Source organism: Oryzias latipes, chromosome 13 (genome assembly GCF_053564925.1).
Source record: "Oryzias latipes strain Hd-rR chromosome 13, Olatipes_Hd-rR_3.1".
Lineage (NCBI taxonomy): Eukaryota > Metazoa > Chordata > Actinopteri > Beloniformes > Adrianichthyidae > Oryzias > Oryzias latipes.
The window spans coordinates 19,952,309-19,974,505 of NC_136249.1; the positions used below are offsets into that span (position 1 = coordinate 19,952,309).

The following is a 22,197-nucleotide window of genomic DNA, read 5'->3' on the forward strand; positions in this document are numbered from 1 at the left end:
CTATGCATCAATACCCATCTGCCACTAATCTATTTTCCTAGAACAATATGAGGTTGTCAAATATTATGCAATACACGGACTAACAAATTATTAAAATTTCCCTTCATAACCTTTAAAGTTGGTAAACCAAAATTGTTTCAAGAGAAACTTGTTTGGTGATGCACCACACTGTTATAACTATTGTTTTTGTGAATTCAGTGACGATGCAATTGATTCAGTTCAGAGGTTTATTTTTGTAAACTAAAATAAAGTTTTAGACAGCCAGTACATTAAAAAATACAACTTCCCATTGTTTACTTCTTTCTTTGAAACACATTTCTACAAAAATAATCAATCATACACCAGTATTTTGTAGTAGTGATAAGCATAAAGTAGAATATACCCAAACTGGTATTTATATACACCACAAATTGAAATTATACATACATTTGAAACAATTAGGATCATGTTACAAAGGCAGCCTTTCACAAAAAACTTAGACATCTGAATTTAAATTAGGATATTTTTACAGTCAATTTAGACATTAAAGAAAACCAAAGAGGCAAATTAATCTTTATTTCCTCTCTTCTTTTTTTGGTGCTGATGATATCGGTTTCCCTTTCCCCCCCTGTTTCCTTGAGTTCTTCGGTCCCCCCATGACGGCATGGGCGGCTCGATCTCCCCCGGCCGCCCACCTCTGTCTGGTACACTACCCATCAACATCTGCAAAGACAGTTTGAAAAACAAATAAGAGCAAAGTAAAACAAATTTAATATTACCAAAGCTGTACCTTGTATACAGTAGTGCTTGGTCCTGCTCTGACAGGTTTGATCCCTGACTGATCTTGTCTGGCTGCCAGAAGAAGGGGGAGGGACACTTTGCAGGATTCCGAGAGGGAAGCAAGAGGAGGTACAGAGGACAGAGCAGCACGCCGTTCCTGTTGATAAAATGGATTTTGAGCTTGTTTCCAACTTACAGTATACCACACAAAACTGAAGCAGCAACCATAAGCAAACAGATGATGAGCAAGGAGATACCTGGTTATGTTGATGGAGGAAGATTGTAGCTCATTTTATTGCACACATATTTAAAATATTAAGGATCAAACCAAAATTCCTTCTACACAAGGAAAACTGATCTACATGCACTTAGTGACCCGTTTTAAGAGCCCTCTTCTGGCCTTTGAGAAAAGCAGTAATGCTTTCTACACAGCTGCTTCGGACTTGCTATTCGAAAAGTAATATTTAAACCAGTAGAAGAAAAGCTACACTGTTATAACAAATAAAAACAAATGCATTAAAAATAAAATTCTAAAAAAAAAAAATCAATAAAGAAAAACAATGACAGCATTGCAAAGTTCAAGGTTAAGAATACTGGTTGACAATGAGTTTGACTTAAAATGAAAGAAAAGACACTTGTGCACAGAGTAAAGGGAATAAAAACAGCTACAAAAAAACAAAACCAGAACTAAAAAAATAAGTAATGACCTGTACATAAAGATGTAAAAAGCAGCAATTACCCAAAAACCAAGCTAAAAGTGAAAAGACACATATAAGAGAAGAAAGGGAACTTTAATACACAGCAATGACCACACAACTGAAAAGTAACAGCTCCACACTGCATATTTAAATATTTTTGTAATCAAAAATATATCAAATAAAATAATTAAGAAATAGTAATCATAATGATACTTTGATTTTATTTATATATAGGAAGTGTGTTAGCCTGAGTAAATGCTAATTTTACAAAACATTTAAAGAGGGTTGTATGATTTTGACAAAAGAATAAATCTAACAATGTTCAACTTGGTGGGATTTTTCCTACTTACCTGCTGTTTTTCTCCCCAAGCAAAGGACTCAAGCGTAACCTGAAATCGTTTGATCATCATTTGTTGTCGACACTGATAATCCTTCAACATGGTTTGATTCATTTGGTTCACTTGAAGCTATAAGACACAAGATGATGAGCAGAGCAGTGCTAGCAGTGCATGCTTTGTGTGCTAAAGGGAAAAGAGTCGTGCAAACGTACCCACTGCTCTGAGCTGAGACTGCTGTTAAAAAGAGGGTTTGTCATTTCTCCACCAGACATACGGGCTAATCTTGATTCAAGCTGCATCAAAACAATATTTGAAAATGTCTTAAATGCTTGTTTGTAGGCATTATTTATAGATTTCCTATCTTTTAATGCTTACCTCATTTTGCACATCTTTAAACTGAGAAGAGGCATCTAATCCAAGGGCGTGCAGAACTAATATCCATTCAGCCTGCATCTTTGCCATCTTTATTTTTCCATCTGATGCATCATCATCGTCACACACCGGAAAAGACTCGTGGTGCTTTGTCACTCGTTGCTCTTTCTCCGACTCCTCCACAGGGTTTTCTCCTGGATGCAATTCTTTATGCTTGTTTATGTGAGCTGCTTGCAGTTCTGACACAAGAAACTCTGCAGGGTTGTATGACAACGACACCGTTTTTTAAAATAGCAAAACAAATCCTTTTTAAACAGCAAAAGGAGAACTTGTATTACTCACCTGTGACATGGCTGAGGATGAAGGGGTCAAGCACATTAGAGGCCAGCCCAGTGAGCGGCGACTGCATGTTTGAGAGCAAGCTCCGAAGCTCTCCCACCAGCAACACATCACCTGTGCTATCCGAGTCTTAAGCAAAACCGAAAAATCGATTTATTATAATATTATTATAAAATAAAATGAAAATATAGACAAAAGTAAAAAATAAAACAAAAAGACTTTAAAATCCGATAAATGATTACTTCCCTGCTTATAGAGGCAATAAGATCTGTAATGGTTACTGTAATAAATAATAATTTTCAATGTGGGCCTAATTATTAATGCTTTTATACCTGCTGATTCATTTACAGTTGTCTATTTTTTAATATTTATCCAAAAATAAGAGAAATATTATTCATAACTTTTTTGTGAATTTCCTCTATGCAGAATAATAAATGAATGATCTTATCATAGAAATAAATTAAAGTGTACATTTTATAAGAGCTAGAATATGCTGGTTGTTGTTTTTTTCATACTAACAGCTGCACAACCTTTTGTTTGAAACAGTTATAGCGTGCTTAGATTAATTTACTGAACTGATATTTCCAATACCAACAATAAATAGAAAAAAACAGTATATAAATCAACTAATTATTGATGCCATTAACCTACAGGTTGTGTAAATGACTATTCTACCAGTTGACGTGTTAAAAGTCTGCTCAAAACTGACACATCCTAATCAGCATAGAAACATGAACACACGATAGAGCAATAACAACTACGATGACTGAAATATTTTTAAAAAAAATCAAAACGTATCCACTAGAAAATGTGCATTAAAGTTGACACTATACATGCAGAGTTTTGTCTCACCTCTGAGCTCTGGACAGACAGTCCTGAGCTCAGTGGACAGCCAGGTGAGCAGCGGACAGGGAAGCTCATCACACCTGCACACAGAGAGGCAGGACCTGCTGGGGTACCTAAACAGGAAGCGAGGCAACAGATAAACTCAGCTGGCCAGCATGTCAGCAACGGTCTTAAAAGCAGATTTCTACCCTGCACTCATTTCTTTCCTTGCATAGCTATTTGTTTCTCCTGATGTTATAATTCTGAGCTGCTTCCCAATTTCTTGTTATTGTTGGGAATGCTAACACTGCCCGGGATGGTTTGATAACTAACCTGCTGCTGGATTTTTACCTCAACAGACATGATGGTTCTCTTTGCAGAGTCCCTGTCTATACCTACTATCTTATTACACTATTTTGGGGCCTTTTGTGGTTACCCAAAGCAAATATGTACACGCCTTTCTCCTGTAGTCGAGGCTAGAAGAACTTCCCATTATTTGTGACGTCTGTTCAAAAGTCAATAACTTAATTGCTAGCTTACCTGCCTGTCCTGTGTGTTATCTTTTGCCCCTTGACTTTACTCGTTGACATATTTGTATTTTATTTAGGGTCTCTATTTTCAACGTTTTTTTCGAATATCTTTTTGCGTTACCTTAATTAATTGTTTAAACTTTTTGCTCAACAAACATTAGCAAAACTTTCAATTTCTTTAGCCTACGAATAAGTGACAGCAAATATTAAAAAAACAACCAGGGAAAGTCGACAACAAATAAAAAAAACATGTATATGATTTACCCCAAAGCTTTAATTGAAGAAATGGTCTCTAAGGTCCTCTCCATTGGAGAAAAGATGCGATAGACCGCGTAGTCAGTTCAGCAAAAACCATGAACAGTATACCGTTAAAGATTAAGCGTGTTTACACTGTGTACTTCCTGCTTTCACTGCTCCAAGATAGAACTCACACTGCCCCCTGCTGGCCGGTGTTTGGACTAGCAGATGACGTCTTCAAACGTGGAGAGAAAAATGAATGCTAAAATCGTACTTGGAGAAATAAAATACCAAACATGTAATAATATCGGAGAAAGTAAACCCCTAAGTGAAGATCTATGATTAAAATATCTGCGGTTTTTTAAACAGCAAAAAACCTCCTAAGGTTGTTCAGTTGTATTAACTCTAAAGTATCCAGCTAACATTTCTTCTGTTGATCACAATTAATATTAACAAATGTTCATTTAATGTAAAAATAATTGTAACCATTGAGACCCATACTTATATATGAGCATATATTTTCATTTGGCCAAAAATAGACAGACCGAAGAAAGGAAATGAAAAAAATAAAAATCTCAACTCTTTCCACAAGGGGTCATGGACGGACCTGTACCAAACTGATGATTCAAACCTTATCACAGTCCAGGAAAAAAAACATCAGTAAGAAGTAAGAGATGACAGGGAGAGAACAGAATGAAGACAGTCTTCCTACTGTGAACTTGAATGTAGATTTTTGTAGGTTTATTTGATACTCCAGTTAAAACAAATCATTCTTTTTGTAGTAGATTCCTGTTTGACAGATTATTACAGAGAATTTTGACAGAATTTTTCTCAGTGCAAACGACATTCATTCCTCAGATGTGGTGCTCATCGCACAAATGCATGTTACAGGGGCTAATACAAATGTGGGACCATAAAAAGACAAAAATAGGCTTTCAAACTGTTAAAAAAAATGCGTTGTAAAGCAGCATTGCACTTTTCTGCAAGTGCATCAATTTGGAGTCTTGAAACAATTGACTCCCTATAGCTATTACAGGTCCTATGCCATCGGTACACGCACTTTTTACTGCTTATAATCTGCCTACATATACAGGATGTGCACCAAGATCACTTTAAATTCAGCTTCAAAGTTGACAACTTATGCAGTATTGTCGGTCAAAAGTGTGCCAAAGGTAATATATTATCATATTTAGATATGGTTTACCATAAAAGGCTTAAGAACAGCACGGCCCCACTGCAATGAAAGACCCACTGTAATGAAAATGGTGTTTTTAACATGTTCTGGTAGCATGATGGAGGACACTTATAACAGTATTTAAGCTTCAAACTGTTTCTGAGTATTTCTGTATTCAGATCGTGATGAATCAAGATCAGACCCAATAATGGCATTTAAAAACACTTAGTTGTGGCAGAAAATGAAATGGGTGGGCCAAAGTCTCCCTGCTCCATTCTGATTCATGTACTTCCAGTCAAATAAGTGCATTGACGTCCTCCTCGTCTGAGCTGGGATCTGCTCAAAACTGTGAGGCTAGCTATGTCCCATATCCCTAACCATATTTTTATGCACTGCTAATGTTAGGTTGGGGTTGTGAGGGGCTGTAAGATCGCAGGAGAGATTGTAAACTATGGGATGATGGGATATCAGTGGAGGCTTACTTCAGTCTAACCCACAACTCAGAAGTGAACTTCCAGTGAACTCCTGCTGCTCTGCAGAAACTATGTCATAGAAAAAGATAGTTTTTTGTTTTATTTTGTTTTTTGTCTAAAAACGGCTTAGTCATAATGAAATGACCACTGGGAACAATTTGACAATAGACCACAATCTAAGTGGAGCAGGACTTTACCAATCTCCTTATCAATGACAACTAAAAGAAGGATCACAACAGGACACATTTCGTCTTTAGAAGTCTGCGGTGTGCGGTTGGTTGTATATGGAACCTAAAACTTTGGTAAAAATGCTGCTTAGGGTGGTGCTCGAGGGTTTCCATGATGACGCATCATGGCGGAGAGTCCCGGATGAGGACAGGTGGAGGAGCAGGATGACGGAGGCTCAGGTGACAGAAGCACACTCCCACAAAGCAAAGGAGACACCAGCCGTCACGACAAGATCACTCTCACACTGACCGTGGATATGGCGTAAAGAAAGGACCACATCATCGATGTTATTGTTATTGTTTTTAGGTATTATTTACTTTTAGAATTAAGAAAGTTAGATAGTTATGGATCAGCTGCGTGGCTGGAACTTCCAGTCCAAAGGGATGGACATGGAGGACGATTTCTACTTCGACTACGGGGTGGAGGAAATAACAGACTATCAAGACCCCGCTGAACTGGTGGCTGCTCTGAAACAAAAGGAGGAAGAGGTTATTTTGGCAGCGCAGCTGGGAAAGGCATTGCTGCTGGAAAACCGTCAGCTCAAAGAGCAGAGCGACAAACTGCACGAACAATACGCAGACAAGCTGGAGGTAAGCTCTCTTTTTAGTAAAAACGAAATAAGAAAAATGTCGACTGTTAATTAAGATAGATAGTCACAGATGCGTTTTATTAAAAGTTCCCTTGCTGGTTGCGCAGAGTTATCTTAAAGTTTGGACACGCGGTATTAGGCGCTTTTACAAGCATTTCTTATTTCAGACTACATTTATGATTGATGAAAATACTGGACTAAAGTATTTATTAAAAGCACAGAATAAACAAAATGGCATTTTGCTCAAAATGTGGCCCCCTTATTTGTTCTTCACTCTCTTCAAAGAGGTTCCAGAAGCCTGCTCCACGGGCGGACTTAGCAGTTTGGGGGACCCAGGCGAATAATCGCAAGGGGCCCCAATGCAATGGGCTCATTGCAGTAATTATTTATCTAAACAAACGTCCATTGAATAACCTCTTTACAGGCACGTTTTTAGACATTGTCAATGTCAAGAATTCAAATGTTTTTACATGGATTTAAAAAAGTGAAATCCCATTTAAATGTTAAAGAAATTGATTGTATATTTGACCTGCTGTCGATGGAATAGTCCATTCTACATGGGGACGGGGGAGGACGAAACCTTTCACATGAGCAGTCTTATGTCATTTCAGAGATTTGGTTTTTTAATTCAAGGATTTAGAAATAATTTTAAACATTTTTTTAAGTGTTCAGCTCAGAACACTAGCCTAATTGTAAGTGTGCCCCTGCCAAACTCAAAAACATTCCACGAAGAACACACGGATGCCGTTTTTCACAAGGATCCCACTTTCTGCCACCACTTGAAGTTTCTTACTGATGCTTTATCCTTCGGTAACCTGCAACCCTTACCGGTTAAGGCTTAACCTAACTTAGACTTTTGTGTGAGGATTTAAGAAAACGGTGGCCTGCACAGCACCTGTGCTGCTCTAGAGTGCTTTGTCTCTGCCACAGACTAAATAACATCCTCTGTGGTTTCTCACGATGATGGTCTGATTCAGTCAGTTTTAATTATCCCTCTGAGAACTAAGGACAGACATTCAAGAATATGAATATGCATATTGAAATGTTTTTTTAAGTCACAAGTTTAGAATAATTTTTTATATTAAATATTGACCAACTGTTATTTTCCTGTTCTATTTACTTTAATGTAGATTTGATGCTTAACTTTGTATGTTTTGCTTCAGTCAGATTCAATCTGTAACACCTTTTATAAGATATCAGTATTCATCAGCACTTTTGAGATGTTTTAACTCCCCCTGCCCCGTTATTCCTCTCTACTTGTGTTCAGGAGCTGGAGCAGGGACGCCATGAGCTGCAGCTGAAGCTGGAGGGCAGCCAGTCCCAGTGGGAGAGCCAGGTGGGGGATCTGGAGAGGGATGTGAGGGATCTGAGTTCCCAGGTGGAGCGACTTAACCAGGCGCTCAGCGAGGCCGAGAAGGACAAGTGTCGAGCTCAGATGGAGCACAGCGAGCAGACGCACCGCCTCAAAGGGGAGCTCAACGCGGTGAGTCCCATTTGAGTGCAGCTTTGGGGAGTTATGGAAAGTGTAATCATGTTCTCTCTACACTTCTCAATATGGGGCAGAGAACACCTCCTGGCTATCTGGGGAACTAAGCTCGGCTGAAACAAACTCTTGCTGTCAAGGTTGCAAGCAATCTGAGTTGAACTAGATAAGTCTGGATGTTACCTAATCTTCACGCTGAAATGTAACCTCTTAGATATCAGTCTGTGTTGTTCTAGGAAAGACAGAGGTTAGACTATGAGGCTGCTGACAGAGCAAGAAAGTTGTATATGAGCTGAAAATAAAAGCATGGAGATTGTTTGTTGGGTGTTATGACATTAGGAATGGGCTGTTCGCTTTAGGCAAATGATGCATGGTGGCGTGGAGCAGGATGGAAATTATATGTAAATACTAGGGGGCAGTGAAAGCTTTGACCTAATTTCAGATTTAACACAGAGGTTTCAATTTATTACGGAATATCGTTCAGGCTATTGATTTAAAAAATAAAATAAAAATAAAACTACTCCTAAACTTTTCCATTACACCATAGAGTAGAACCTACTTGAAGACAAATGAGATGATGGCTCTGTTATAAAAATAATCCTTAGCCACAGTTCTAAGTCACAGTTTTAATATTCATGTGTTTGCTTAATAAGTAACAAGCTTAACTTGAACTTGGGCAGTTTCTTGATGTAATGAGCAAGAACAGTGAGAGCATCCAGCGGACTCAAAACGAGTTATCTTCCTTTAGTCTAAAGTTGAATGCCGTCCCCGACTCTGGATACCAAGGAAACGCTAATCTCTGGTAGGAAAATAAAGCTGGTGACGTGCTCCCTACAGCTTCTTATCAGTCAAACTGGACTTGCTTATTGGACGTTGCAGCTGGGCGACCTTGAGTGTTTTTCCAGCCTGAGAAAGCGTGGTATGAAGGAGTACTGTTTTTGCCAAGCGTCCCCGGTATTTTGTGTCCCGCTCGACCGGTCACCGAGCCGAGTTTTTGCTTGAGTTGTTTTTGCAGCGAGCGGCAAAAGTTGAGCACAAAAGTTAAACGTGAATCCAAGCAGCACCAAAACCCTCCCAGAAGTCAAGGTCCAAAGAAGAAGGGACCGTGAATGCAGAAAAGCTGCAGGACTCCTGGGAGGTTCAGGAAAAAGACAATTTAGATAAAATCCGTCTGGTCTGTTTGAACCACTTCAGGAGAAGGAAGTGGAGGAAATATTTTGTGTTGTTGGTGTGTATCCACGGATTCTGTGAGCTTGTAAAGGCCAGAAACGATAGCCTGCGAGGTCAGGTGAGAGTGAAGAGTTACCTGATGTGGTCGTTGGTGTCGTTGATGCTGTAGGGGTGAATTTTGTAGAAATCATTTGATAACTAAGCTCTGGTGCAGCAAACACTCAAAAATATGCATAAAGTCTCTGTAGATCTTCAATTACAGCTGACAGAAAAATCAATAGAAGAGCTCTTTAAGGTCACAAACGCTTGCCAGAGCAATAATCATCTCAAAGCGCTGCTATGTTTTATATCTGACTCATCCGTTGGATCAAACAGTGACTCAGAAAACAACTGTTTTCCACCTTTGTAACCCCAGATGTGCTTTTCAGTTCTTTCGAATCAAGAAACAAAAACATCATCTATACGGGATTTTGAAAGGAGAAGACGGCAAAGTCACGTCAGCACAATCTAAATACACCCTAAAAGAATGAAGTTGAATTTTTAGACCATCTTTCCATAGTGTCAGCTTTGATTTTGAGCGTCCATTTCTTGACACCCTTATGATGAAAATCCTTTAAAGATCTGCTGTGAATTTGTTACTTTTTAAATGTTCTTTACTGTTTTTTTTTTAAAGAAATTAACGCATTAAAGAAAAATTATCTGAGGTGTGCTTTTGAGCTTCTTGTTTTAAGAAGGCCCACGTCTCTTTAGGTGTTTTTCATTTGTAGTTTTGCTGAGATAATATATTTACCTTTAACCGGTTTCATAAAAGATGGATTTACATAACTTTTGGGTGTAATTTTCCAATTCCAGGAAAGCTTCACAATATTAACAGTTAACGAAGCATGACAGGATTTTTGTCTTTGATAACTCTCATAAAAAGACTTTTGTCGGAAACTTGCTGGGCATTCCAGAGCTGTTCAGCGATGTCACAGTGTCTGGTCCAGCTAAAGTCAACTCTCTGAGAAGATGATCAGAGTAGCAATCTTCCTGGTATTTTTATTTGAATGATCTTTTTGTTCCCATCTTTTCATTTTACATAAACTATTCCTCCGTTGGCAGCTGTTTAGGGTAAACATTGCTGGATGCTTCTGTTTGAAATCGCTTTAATGACAGTTTCCTGGCAGTGGATGACTGAGAAGTAGTGGAAGTGTTGACAGTAGCATCAAGGAAAATGAGGCGGCGCAGAATTGAGTCTAACTGGTGCAAATTCAATGACCTGCGAAGACGAATAGTGTTTGTCTCATCATTAAAAGGCATGGTATACAAGTTATTTCACTCAGTTTGCAGCAACCTAACTGCTCTAAAAACAGCTGTATTGTTACTGTGCCTTGGTTTAGGATAGCATCTGCTTTCTCTTTCAGTATAACAGGATACTTTGCACGTGTGTGTGTGTGTGTGTGTGTGTGTATGTGTGTGTGTGGGGGGGTCTGTTGTGTGACACAGAAACACAAAACACTTTGGTTAGTCTCACACATTTGTTAGAAATTTAGAAACAAATTTTTTACTGACTTTTGACATCATCTTGCAGTAAGTCAGCTTGTGTTTTTGTTTTTTTAACTTCTAATTAGTTTTTCTTCTTTCCTGTCTGTTTTAACTGCATGGATCTCACAGGTAGTGATGCAGTCGGCAGGAAAACCATATTTAGAGCAACTTCTTTTTGCCATCATGATAAATTACCAGTCCTGGAGGAAAAAAGATGATTATTGTATTGATATCCCTTCTATTATTCTGATAATAATTTGCAGTAGAACTGCCATTGAATCTGATACATAAGGTTTATGTAGTACTAATAATAACACTCTTTTCTATTACCCAAATCTGGTTTCTTTTCAAAGGTTTTTGAGTACTTTTTTCCATTATTGCTTCCGTTTAGCATGAAGTAAATTCAAATGTATACCTTTCCTATATCTAGACCTTTTTTAAAATAAAAAGCTATGTAGCTGAAAAATGTTTTTTATACTTTATACTTCATACTTTATACCTTTTTCAACTTTTACTCTACAGCCATAGAGAGTACTGAGTACTTTCGTACAAATCCCATATGTTGTTTTTTGTTGTTGTTGTAAAAAACTACACATATGAGCCCCAGTGACCTTTGCTCCTTCCGTTAGCATCACCCAGCTCACAGAAACGGGGAAAAACAAAGCATATTGCAGGGAGATATTAATCTGTAATTTTCTCCTTTTGATCTTTCCTCTCATGTCCAAATGCCCCGGCATCCCAGGGGTGAGCTGTCTTTTGTTTTTGCTCCCCGAGGGCCTCTGCTGTGGCTGGGGTCGTCAGCTGGTAGAAGCTTTTCTGTTGTAAAATGGGCTTGGGGGGCCACGTGAGGGGACATCATCTCAGCATACTTGTGAAGCGAGCGTCCTGCTTCCACCCTTGTTTTGGGACTTCTCAGTGGGTTGCTGTTTCTATTGTCAAAGGGGGCCCGTGTTGGCTGGAGGAGGACGCCATACTGACAACTAACGGGGGGGGTGAAGGTTCCTTTTTACAGACCTCTTCTCATCAGTTTTGGTTCCCATGTAGAGTTTTGTTTGTATCCACCAACATAGACACGTTAACACCTTCTGTCTGCCTCACTTCCTCTGTCCATCCACTCTTAAGCTGTCCCTTCTAATTTTACCCTCATGATGTCCAAGTTTCCCTGCCCCTCTGTTGTTAAATGATGTCACTGGTGAGACCAAATAGCCCCATGCTCCATCTGCTGCCAAGCGCAGCCTTTTATCCTGCATTATTTGGTGATGATGGGACCTGACAGTGACTCGCCAAACTGCTGACTAAAGAGGAATTAGGGTCCTAGAGCAAGACACAGAAGGGGGGGGGGATTGGTCAGCTTGAGCAGACTCTGTAACATCTTTCTGTTATTTTGGTATTTTTCCTGAGTGAGTCAATACTTTCTTATTGATTGAGAAACCAGTGAAAGAGCAAAGGAAATCATGTTGGTTTCCTGTAACATTTCCTTTGTTGCTTGTGACGCTGACAGAACAACTTTTGCAGAAAAGGGGGGGTGTGGTTGGGACTCAACAGGAACCTACCCTGTATGTCTGTGCAAGACTGATATCTGCAATCCAGGTATAATTAACACCTAGCCTCCTCTGATCTGAGAATGATGCTTTGCAGATGCTACAAATTTCCATTTCTTCATTCCTTTCAAGCAAACCGACTCATTACCAAGAAGGAAGTAACAAAGTGTAAATTTGTCATTGATCACATGTTTGGCACTCACCTGATGAATGACAAAAGTCTAGCTACTGGATGATTTCCTTTATGTAATGCATTACTTTACTTTTTCTTTGACATAAATTTCCAGTAACCCCCTATTACAGGTAGAAATAGTTTATTGACTGCTACAGGGGACTTCACTTTTCTGCCTACAAGACTTTGTTCTGTCCTTTACCCACTGCTTACTGTTTTTATCTTGAGAAAACGCACTACATAACAGCTCCCTACTGGATTCATGAATGTGCTGCGTTTGTGCTTTTCCCTTTGAAGGCGATGGATGTGAAGAAAAGCATGTCTGCTGAGCTGCAGGCTCTGAAACAGGAGCTCCAGCAAAAGGGAAGCCAGGACAGGCAGCATGATGAGGAGCTGATCAGTGCCATGAAGGAGCAGGTAAGCACCAGAAACACAGGTGTTACATTATTCTTGTCAAAGATTTGGTTAAATGGCTGCTGATTATCCACTGTTATTGTAAAGTCCTGCTCTGATCGTCTTTTGATTCGTTGTAAAAGCATTCCCAGGGGTCTCGTAGTTTTTAGGCAAAATCCAAAAAACCTGTGTCGTTTTCTAGGACATGGTTTCTACTTGCTTAGACTGCATTTGTCTGCCTAGAAGATGCCTCAGAATACAGCGGAGCAGGGGGCTTGTGGCTTGCCAATTGAAGCAGCTACATTACAGCTGTAGGCTTTTTCAAACTGCATTTTCTCATCTGATCCTGGTTCATAATTTGAATTTAAAAAAAGATACTCAGAAATGCAATTTTAATCTTAATTTTTTTAATATTTGTCCTCGATCGTGAGAAAATGGTACAAGAACATGTTTAAAATACCAAAAACACGATTTTTATTGGAGTGGGTCCTAATTTCTAGAACAGTTACATAAATGCATAGAATGCACATACATATGTTCAAAAGAATTCTATGGTCAATACAAAGTCATTTGGGTTTTTTGTCCCTTTTTGGAGGTCACATACGATAATCTTTTTATTTTTAAGCTAAATCTGTATTGATATATTGTTGTTGTTGTTGTTTTCCTCAGATGTTGCTCCTCACACAGAAAGAAGAGCTACTGGGGCAGCGCTTGGAGAATGCATGTCGAGAAAATGCTGAACTGAGAGCAAGTTTAGCCTCTTTACATTCACGGCTGGCTCAGCATGAACAACTTGACCAACAACACAGCCAGCAGGTGTGCAACACACAAAAACAAGCGCTGAAAACCCTCTGACACAGGAAGAGTCACTTTTTTTTAGCAGTGAGCGACTCTGTTAGACTGGGAGCCTCAATAACAAAAGGGTCTCTCTGCCTGACAGCCTGGGTTTCGATGGGACTGAGGAAAGAATTGCGAAACAGGCGCCTTAGTCTCGTCATTGTTCTTTTCCCTCACAAGTCTGGATTCCACTTGTTTTTATTTAGTTTCTTGACAGTTAGCCAGTTGTAATCTGTCATGTCAGGATTTCCGCACTGCTGAAAATCATTAGTTCATTCATTAACCATCCACACTCATTAAAAAAAAAAGGATGAATAAAGTCTTGTGTCAGTTTAAATGGTTTCTTCTTAACTTCATATGAAAGCCTGTAATCCTGGCATATGCTTGACACGAATGCCTCTTTTTCAGCTTGCTGAGGCATGGCAGGAGGTGGATGTGGCGCGGAGTCGCTCACAGCAGCTGCAGGCTCAGGTGGAGGAGCTGCAAGAGGAGGCGTCTCTGCAGGAGAACAGGAGCCACGGAGATGCCTCTCTGCTGTCTGAGCTGGAAACCGCAGACTATGGAGTCAGCAAAGAAAAGGTAGACTTGAAGTTTAGTAAAAAAAAAAGAAGCTTAGCTGATATACTTATAAAATCTTTACACCCGTTGGCTAAAAGACATCCTAGATATATTGTGATAAAGGTAGATGAGCAAGCCTAATAACCAAGGGAAACCAGCAAACTCTAAAGCAGGTTCCAGAGCAACAAGTAGCTCTTTTATTCCTCCTTTGAAGCTTTATTAAATTCAGGGTAAAATATGTTATTTTTAACTTTATTTTATTCAAAAAAGTTAAGTTCTTTATATATATTAGAATTGCAGATACAAAGCGGTGTTGTATTTGTCTGCAGGGAAAAGTAAGGCTTTGTGACTCCTCCTGAGTTTTGGTCCATGAGGCTCTTTTAGTGTTAAATGTTGAAGACCTTCACTTTAAAGCTCTGCCCTGATGTCAAAAATGGAGTCACTGATTCATATATTCATCACGCTGTTTTATTTACCTGTCGAGCCTGTTTCCTCATCAACTAACCAGATGACAGTGTGCACCTGTGATCACTGAACACTACATCACTGAGCTTAAGACGTGCATGGAGATCTACCCTCCTGTAGGCCCTACACTGGCCAGTTGCAGCGTTAATGAGGAGGAACACAACGACAGAACATTTTCTACAAGTTTGAATGTCAGTGTGACTTCTGTTTGGCAAAAAAAAAAAAAAAGATGGTGTGAATGTCCTTGAGTAGAGAAGAAACAAAGAAACCATGCTGGCTAAGGATACAAGTTTGAATTATTTCTGAGAGAGGACAGAAGTTTTCTCACCCGTCATGTGTTGCAGCAGGAAAACGTGTCATGCGTTGATGGTCGTGACTCACTCGGTATATTTCCTGTTCATCATGACCACATTGCAGGAGAGGTCAGTGGTTAAACTGAGGTTTCATAAACTGAAACTGTGCTTTAAAAGCCTGTTCCATGGCATTGTTATCATGAAATCAGCAGTCATGTTATACAGGTTTAGTCAGGAAAGTTAAAACTAGAAATGAGGTCATGTTGTTTCACTAAATACCTGATGCAAGTTGTCATTGCTTTGACACAATACTTGGTGGTTTTGTTTTGAAGCAACATGCATCTCTATCATTGTTTTTAGATGACAAAAGAGATGCAGTCCATCCTGCAGTTACTTCTCCCACTGACCCGGGGTCTGAGCAGCTCAGGGAGGTCAGAGGTCGAGCATGAACAGGAGGACCTGGTGTCCACGCTGCACCAGCTGAAGGGCGTGGCAGAAACTGTGGCAACTCGAGTATCCAGCCCCCAGGTGAGGGTCAAGAAAGGAAATGGAAGCACTGATGTTCAAGATAAACGGACATGAAAAGAAAACTTAAGCTTTTATTTGATCAAAGTCTGAGATTCCATATCATTAAATTGCAATACGTTAGTGCTTGCTGTCTCGTGTCCCATTTTTAAAATGCACGTTGTGGGCAGTTTTTAGGAATCTTGCTTCTTATCAATGTGCTTTATGATACATGCATCCTTTAAAACAACGAATCGTCTTTAAATCTTATATTTTTTCCTCTAGCTGCAGTAAGGGTAAAATACCTTCTGTGTGTTTTCTTTAATATGAGAAAATGCCATTGCCATGAATCTAGAGTTACTAAAGTGTTTCCACAGGGACAAAATAATGACCCCTGGGACTAGATCCCAGTCCCAGGGGTTCAACTGACACCCTTTCTGTGCCGCCCGCCTTTCTAGCCATTGGCAAGAACATCCAGTTGTCCAGTTTGTGTTCGCTATTCAAACCCATAGCGTCCGTTAGACATTGTAACGAGATCCAGTCCTCCACCCTCTGAGTGCAAGTCGGCTGACGGCACACAAACCCTTTTCTGTTTCTCATGCATGTCTGACACCTGATCTCTCTGTCATTTTGTCTGACCCAGGAGCTGAATCTGGGTTTTGTCAGCAGGACGGTGGATCACTGTGGGAATTTAAACACAACTCAGGAGCTAAGAGATCAGGTAACCCACTGATGAACAAATATGTTAACTACAAAGAGCCACACCCTAACTTTAAAATGTGGTTGCACCACAACTGACTTTTAGTGCTGGTTGCAGCCCCAGACAATTAGGTTTTATACTCTTGTTGACCTTGAATTTACAACTATTAACCCTTAGTTTCATTCAATAGTTCCATTTCAGTGATGATTATGCTCCTGTGAATGTTAAATTAAAAAAATTAAAACAAATGCCTTTTTTTTTTTTTTTAAATCACGGCTGCTTTAATAAAGGGACATTGAGAATAAAAGTGTATCTGTGATTTTGCTTTCTTTCTTGTGCAGAACATTCTGCTGCAGCAGGAAAATGCTGAGATGAAGCAAAAGCTGCGAAGCATTCAGGATCAATCCGACATGGTCCAACAGGCCATCAGAGACCGAGATGAAGCCATAGCCAAGTTAGTTACTCATGATTTCTCAATATGGAAATTAAAGTAACCAAAAAAATAGTAATTTGTAATATACATGCTTGCAGAATTACAGCCACTCTTGCAATTGAATCGGTTAGTTCAAAAGGGGCCCCAAGTAATTTATTGACTATGCTTGACATTTAAAATGCATTAAGGGCAATATTCCTGGACTTGGGCATCTCTTGCATGGGTTTAGCTTAGTCCCATAGATGGCAGCACTAGTTTTCCAATATGGCAGCGCCCCTGTTTAATTCACGAAGGGCCCAAGTCCAGAGACTTTAGTTTGCTGGTCCTCTGAAATGATAAAAGTGAGGTGTTTCATATTATAGCATTTGTGAGCTATGAACTGGTGCTAAATCTGGGTAAAGTATTAATCATTTGGTGTAGCCTTCCTTTAAAATCCTTCTCTGGAAAAACAAACCTCTTGGAGTTGGGCCCCTTTTGAACTAACCGATTCAACTGTATATGTTGAACTTTTGCTTTTAGGTTTAGACAACGTAAAAGCGAATAAATGACTCAAATGGTTTTATTTTGTAGGAAGAACATGATGGAAACTGAATTGGTGAGAAGCAAAAATGACATGATGTCTCTGAACAACCAGCTGTTAGAAGCCATCCAACGCAAACTGGAGCTGTCACAGGAGTTGGAGGCCTGGCAGGTAAGCCTCTTTTGTTTTTTTTCCAAGGTCCATAATGTCCTAATGCATCATCTATTACGTTGCAGCACTTACTGTCCTAAAATGTCTCCTGTGCTACGGCTTGATAAAATCCTATCGTAGGACCATAAGTTGCTGTTTTTTCCCCCAGAAACTCATTTTAGGCCACACAATTAGGGTCAAACAAGGATATATGTGAATATCAATGCAGATTTTAATGTTTTAAATTTTACCAATTTAAGATTTAATTTGGAACAAATGTTTATTTCTTCAGTAAGGAGGTTCTAGGATATTAATCCTAGAACCTCCTTACTGATTGTGGGACATGAGCAGATAAAATACTGTTTCAGGTCTGAATGTGTTAATGGTTCCCCATCATTAAACTAAGGATTCTGATCAAATGATCCTTTGAATCTTTTTTGTAATTGTCAATCATAACCCATAACAGGATTTGCAAAATGGTCTTGTTTGGTCAGATGGCTATACATTTCTCTAAATGCAGCCAGTTCTAATGTGATGATGCAGAACTGTCATATCTCAAAAAAGATTACCTCATACTGTGGATAAGGCCATACCTTAAAGGCTGATCTGATTAGCTTTGCTGTACAAAAGATAAGATGCAGGTTGTGCTGATATTATGTAAACCCCATATTCACAATACAGAAAGAGTTCACAGAGCCGATAGAGAATTTGACATTTCTATGGCTATTTGCATTAATTTGGTGAATACATTTCTAGATGTTGTCTAAGTAAAGAGTTTTTGACCTTTTTTTCCAAACTTTTCAGGTCATTTTATACAGAACAGGCACAATAATCAACTTTAATCCTCTGATCCATAATAGTTAATAGTTTGCTTTTTGTTTATTAAAATTAAAGAGTATAATTGTAAGACTGTTTACATAAGACAACATTTTCCTGACTAAGTCAGTTTTCTGTCTTATCTTTCTAGAACTCTACTGTACAGATTATGTAGGAGATATATTCAATATCTGTTGAAAATATTAATTTTATGGCTCGAGAAAAGGTCATTTGATAGTGTGTTGTAAATCATATGCTTAAAACACAAATATATCTGCTACTGTGACGCATTTTAGCTCTCTATTTTAAAAATGATTCCCTCCAGATAATAGCTTATGGATAGTGATGAAATGTAAGCCTGTCTATAGTCTGAGGCTCTGTTTTACACTTTCAATTTCAATTCAATTCAATTCAATTTTATTTGTATAGCCCAAAATCACAACAACAGTCGTCTCGATGGGCTTCGAAGTAAAACATGAAATCAAAAGGATCACGAGTACAAAGAGTTCAATAGAAAAATACTAAAATGAACTAACAAACTGACTAAGCTATACTGGCATCCCTGCCCTTAGACCCCCCTTCGCGGTAAGGAAAAACTCCCAAAAAAAACGGATTCCGGAAAAAACGAAGAAACCTCAGGGGTGCCCACATGAAGGAGGGATCCTCCCCCAGGACGGACAGGCGATTTACCAGAACTCTTAGAGAAGAATTAACTTATCTAAATCTACAACTACATATATAAAAGTCCAGCAGACGAGCTTCATCCAGCCGTGGTTGTGGGGACAGTCAAAGGCGCGAGTCGAGCCGGAGACAGGAACCACAGCCAGGTGTAGGAGCAGGAGCAGAGACGAGGTACTCGGTCAGGTACAGAGCAGAGACGAGCCAGAGATGAGCCAGAGGCAGGATCCACAGCCAGGTGTAGGAGCAGGAGCAAAGGCGAGGTAAACGGTCAGGAACTGGAGCACGGATGAGCCAACTGGAGTCTGGAAGCACTCCCACTCCCCAGGAGGGGAGAGGAAAAGAGGGACAATACATGAATCGCACTGCACCAAACAGAGGCATGGAGAACTAAATGATAAATTATGATCAAGAATAGAGGAGAGGAAGGGTAGAAGTAAAAAAAGGAAAGAGGACAGAACCCCAGTGCACCATAGTTACCCCAGCTTCAACTTCTAGCAGCCTTTTAAAAGAAATAGTTATTATTAAGTTTAATTTAAACAAATTAACATTAAGTTAAATAATCTCTGAATACTAACTAGTCTGACAATAAGCCTGTCCAAAGAGGAATGTTTTCAGTCTAACTTTGAATGTAGGAACTGAGTCGGCCTCTCTTACATGAGCTGGGAGTTAATTCCATAAAACAGGGGCTTGGTGACTAAACGCTCTACCTCCAACCGTACTTTGACTAATTCTAGGAACCACAAGCAGTCCTGCCTTTTGCGAGCGAAGTGTTCTTATTGGATGGTAAGGGACTATGAGGTCCTTAATATAGGACGGGGCCATTCCATGTAAGGCCTTATAGGTTAACAGGAGGATCTTGAACTTGATTCTGGAATCAACTGGGAGCCAATGGAGCGAAACTAACACAGGAGTGATGTGATCTCTTCTGCTGGTTCCAGCTAACAATCTAGCTGCTGCGTTCTGAACAAGCTGGAGACTTCTTAAGGAACTCTTAGGACACGCTGCTAACAAGGAGTTACAGTAATCCAGCCTCGACATAACAAATGCATGGATGAGTTTTTCAGCATCACTCTTAGAAAGTATATTTCTGATCTTAGCAATATTCCGCAGGTGAAAAAAGGCAGTTCTGCACGCCTGAGATATGTGAGCCTTAAATGATAAATCCTGGTCAAGTAAAACCCCAAGGTTTCTAACTGTGGAATTGGGGGCTATACTTATGCCATCCAGGGAGACTATCTGAGCAGACAGAGTATCTCTGAGGTTTTTAGGACCAAGTATAATGACCTCAGTTTTTTCTGGGTTCAAGAGGAGGTAATTAATTGTCATCCAGGTCTTGATGTCTCTGATGCAGGCGTTCAGTTTCTCTATCTGGTCATTCTGGTCAGGCTTCATGGATAAATACAACTGCATATCATCGGCATAACAATGAAAATTAATGCTGTGTTTCCTGATTATGTTTCCTAGGGGTAGCATATAAAGCGTAAACAGGATGGGTCCCAAGACTGAGCCCTGTGGGACTCCATAGTTGACTCGAGTGCACTGAGAGGAATGGCCATTTACATTAACGAACTGATACCTATCGGACAGATAGGATTTAAACCACTGGAGAGCAGATCCTCTGACATATTTTGTCCTGCTCTAATCTATGGAGTAAAATACCGTGGTCGATAGTGTCAAAGGCTGCACTGAGGTCCAACAGGACCAGCATAGAAAGTAGTCCCTTTTCTGAGGCCAATAACAAGTCATTAGAGACTCTAACTAGTGCAGTTTCCGTACTGTGGTGAGGTCTAAACCCCGACTGAAAGTCTTCAAAGTGGCTGTTGTCCTGTAGGTGGCAGTAAAGCTGCTTAACTACAACTCTTTCTAGGATTTTAGAAATAAAGGGCAGGTTTGATATCGGTCTATAGTTGGCCAAGATGCTAGGATCCAAACTGGGCTTGCGATGATTCAAATATATCTGTAAGGTTTACAGTAAATTGCATGAAAATTAATGAGATACAAGAAAACGAAAGATGATAACGGGCAAAAGCATTCCATCTAATTAAGTCAATTGATAATAATCCAACACAAATACATTGATCTATATGCCAAAAACAAATGGATCATTCAAATTGTTTAAATATTCAGAAAAGAAAACGTTTACATTTCAAACTTTTAATGTAATCTTCTCGTGTTTTCCGCAGGATGACATACAAATTGTCATAAACCAGCAGCTGAAGTCCCAGCAGCAGTCGGAGCAGCCTCAGAAGAAGCCCCCCTCCAATGGGATGTCATTCTTCCGCAGACCGAGCAAAGTGGCTTCTACCTGGACACGCCAGCCGTCCTCCTCTTGGATTTCAGACACTAATCAGGACAAAGCTCAGGCTCCCTGGAAGGACTGGTTGAGACGGGGCAAAGGCTCACAGTACGGCAAATAATCGACACTGAGCGCTGCATCTTTCCACTGACTGCAGGACAAGAAACAACATAAATAAGTCAGAAGACTTCAAAAATGTGGGGACGAAAAAACCTCAAAGACATTGAAAACCGGAGCTACTGCAAGCAAAGATTAGTTTCAGAAACACGTTCTGAAAGACGTTTCACTGTGACCACTTTGATATTTGATTTTCACAAAACTACCTTCAGACTGTACATACCTTATTTTGTAATATTGTGAAGCTCTTTAGTTTTTGTGAATATCTGGTAAACACATGACAAGTGCAGATCAGTGGAAAATGTTTATAGATTATTTAAATGAACAAATCAAAAGCAAGGTAAGTCTGGCACAGAAAGGATTAAACACTTCATTTTCTATGAATTTAACGTCAAACTAAATCTAAGAAGCTAAAGTGTAATGATAGTTATTTTTTTATTTAACTGTATACTTTTGGGGTTTTTCTGTTAAAAAATCTCAGAAGTTTATGTAAATTAATGTACAGTTTAAAAAAAAATGTTTTTTTCTGTATGTAGTACATATTTGTTTATTTACAGTGACTCAGTGTTCAACTTTGAAGCTGCTCAAACGTAAACTCTGTTGTTTTCTAACATCCCTTGCTGAAAATTTTCATAAAACCTTAAATGATCTTTTTGACTTTTGTTGTTATGATTTTTGATGGGTGGGGGGGGGGCAAAAATGGAAATTGAACAAGCAACCTCAACCCAGAACAAGATCGGGAAAATAACTGCTTTAGAAGGCAGTGCAGATGGATGCCTTTAAGTGCATTGTGTGTTGTTGCTTATTGCAGCCGTAGTGCAGCGGTTGACCTCTGATTGGAAGATCTGAGGTTTAATTCCCACCTTGCCCATCCATGTGTCGAAGCCCAGATAGCGTGTGGTGGTTTTTAGGTTGGTGCCAGTGTTCAGCAGCAGAGCCCCCTTCAGTGCGTGGATGTGTGTGTGTGCATGGGTGAATGTGT

General features: G+C 39.5%; 2 protein-coding genes across 2 annotated transcripts; one reads left to right on the forward strand and one right to left on the reverse strand.

Moving 5' to 3' along the window:
- Positions 1–213: 213 nt before the first annotated feature.
- im:7138535 (protein FAM98C) lies at positions 214–4,283 on the reverse strand. Its single transcript, XM_004075427.5, has 8 exons — positions 4,126–4,283; positions 3,359–3,465; positions 2,510–2,635; positions 2,171–2,421; positions 2,008–2,088; positions 1,808–1,924; positions 770–916; positions 214–702 (listed from the first exon to the last, which is right to left on the reverse strand). Exons 1-8 carry the CDS (start codon positions 4,167–4,169, stop codon positions 547–549), a joined length of 1,029 nt encoding a protein of 342 aa, XP_004075475.1. The 5' UTR covers positions 4,170–4,283; the 3' UTR covers positions 214–546.
- Positions 4,284–6,055: 1,772 nt separating this feature from the next.
- Positions 6,056–21,865, forward strand: si:ch211-235m3.5 (BICD family-like cargo adapter 1). The gene is made up of 10 exons (XM_023961787.2): positions 6,056–6,563; positions 7,830–8,045; positions 12,750–12,869; positions 13,515–13,661; positions 14,091–14,261; positions 15,359–15,526; positions 16,146–16,223; positions 16,544–16,656; positions 17,206–17,326; positions 20,986–21,865. Exons 1-10 carry the CDS (start codon positions 6,318–6,320, stop codon positions 21,217–21,219), a joined length of 1,614 nt encoding a protein of 537 aa, XP_023817555.1. The 5' UTR covers positions 6,056–6,317; the 3' UTR covers positions 21,220–21,865.
- Positions 21,866–22,197: the final 332 nt, after the last annotated feature.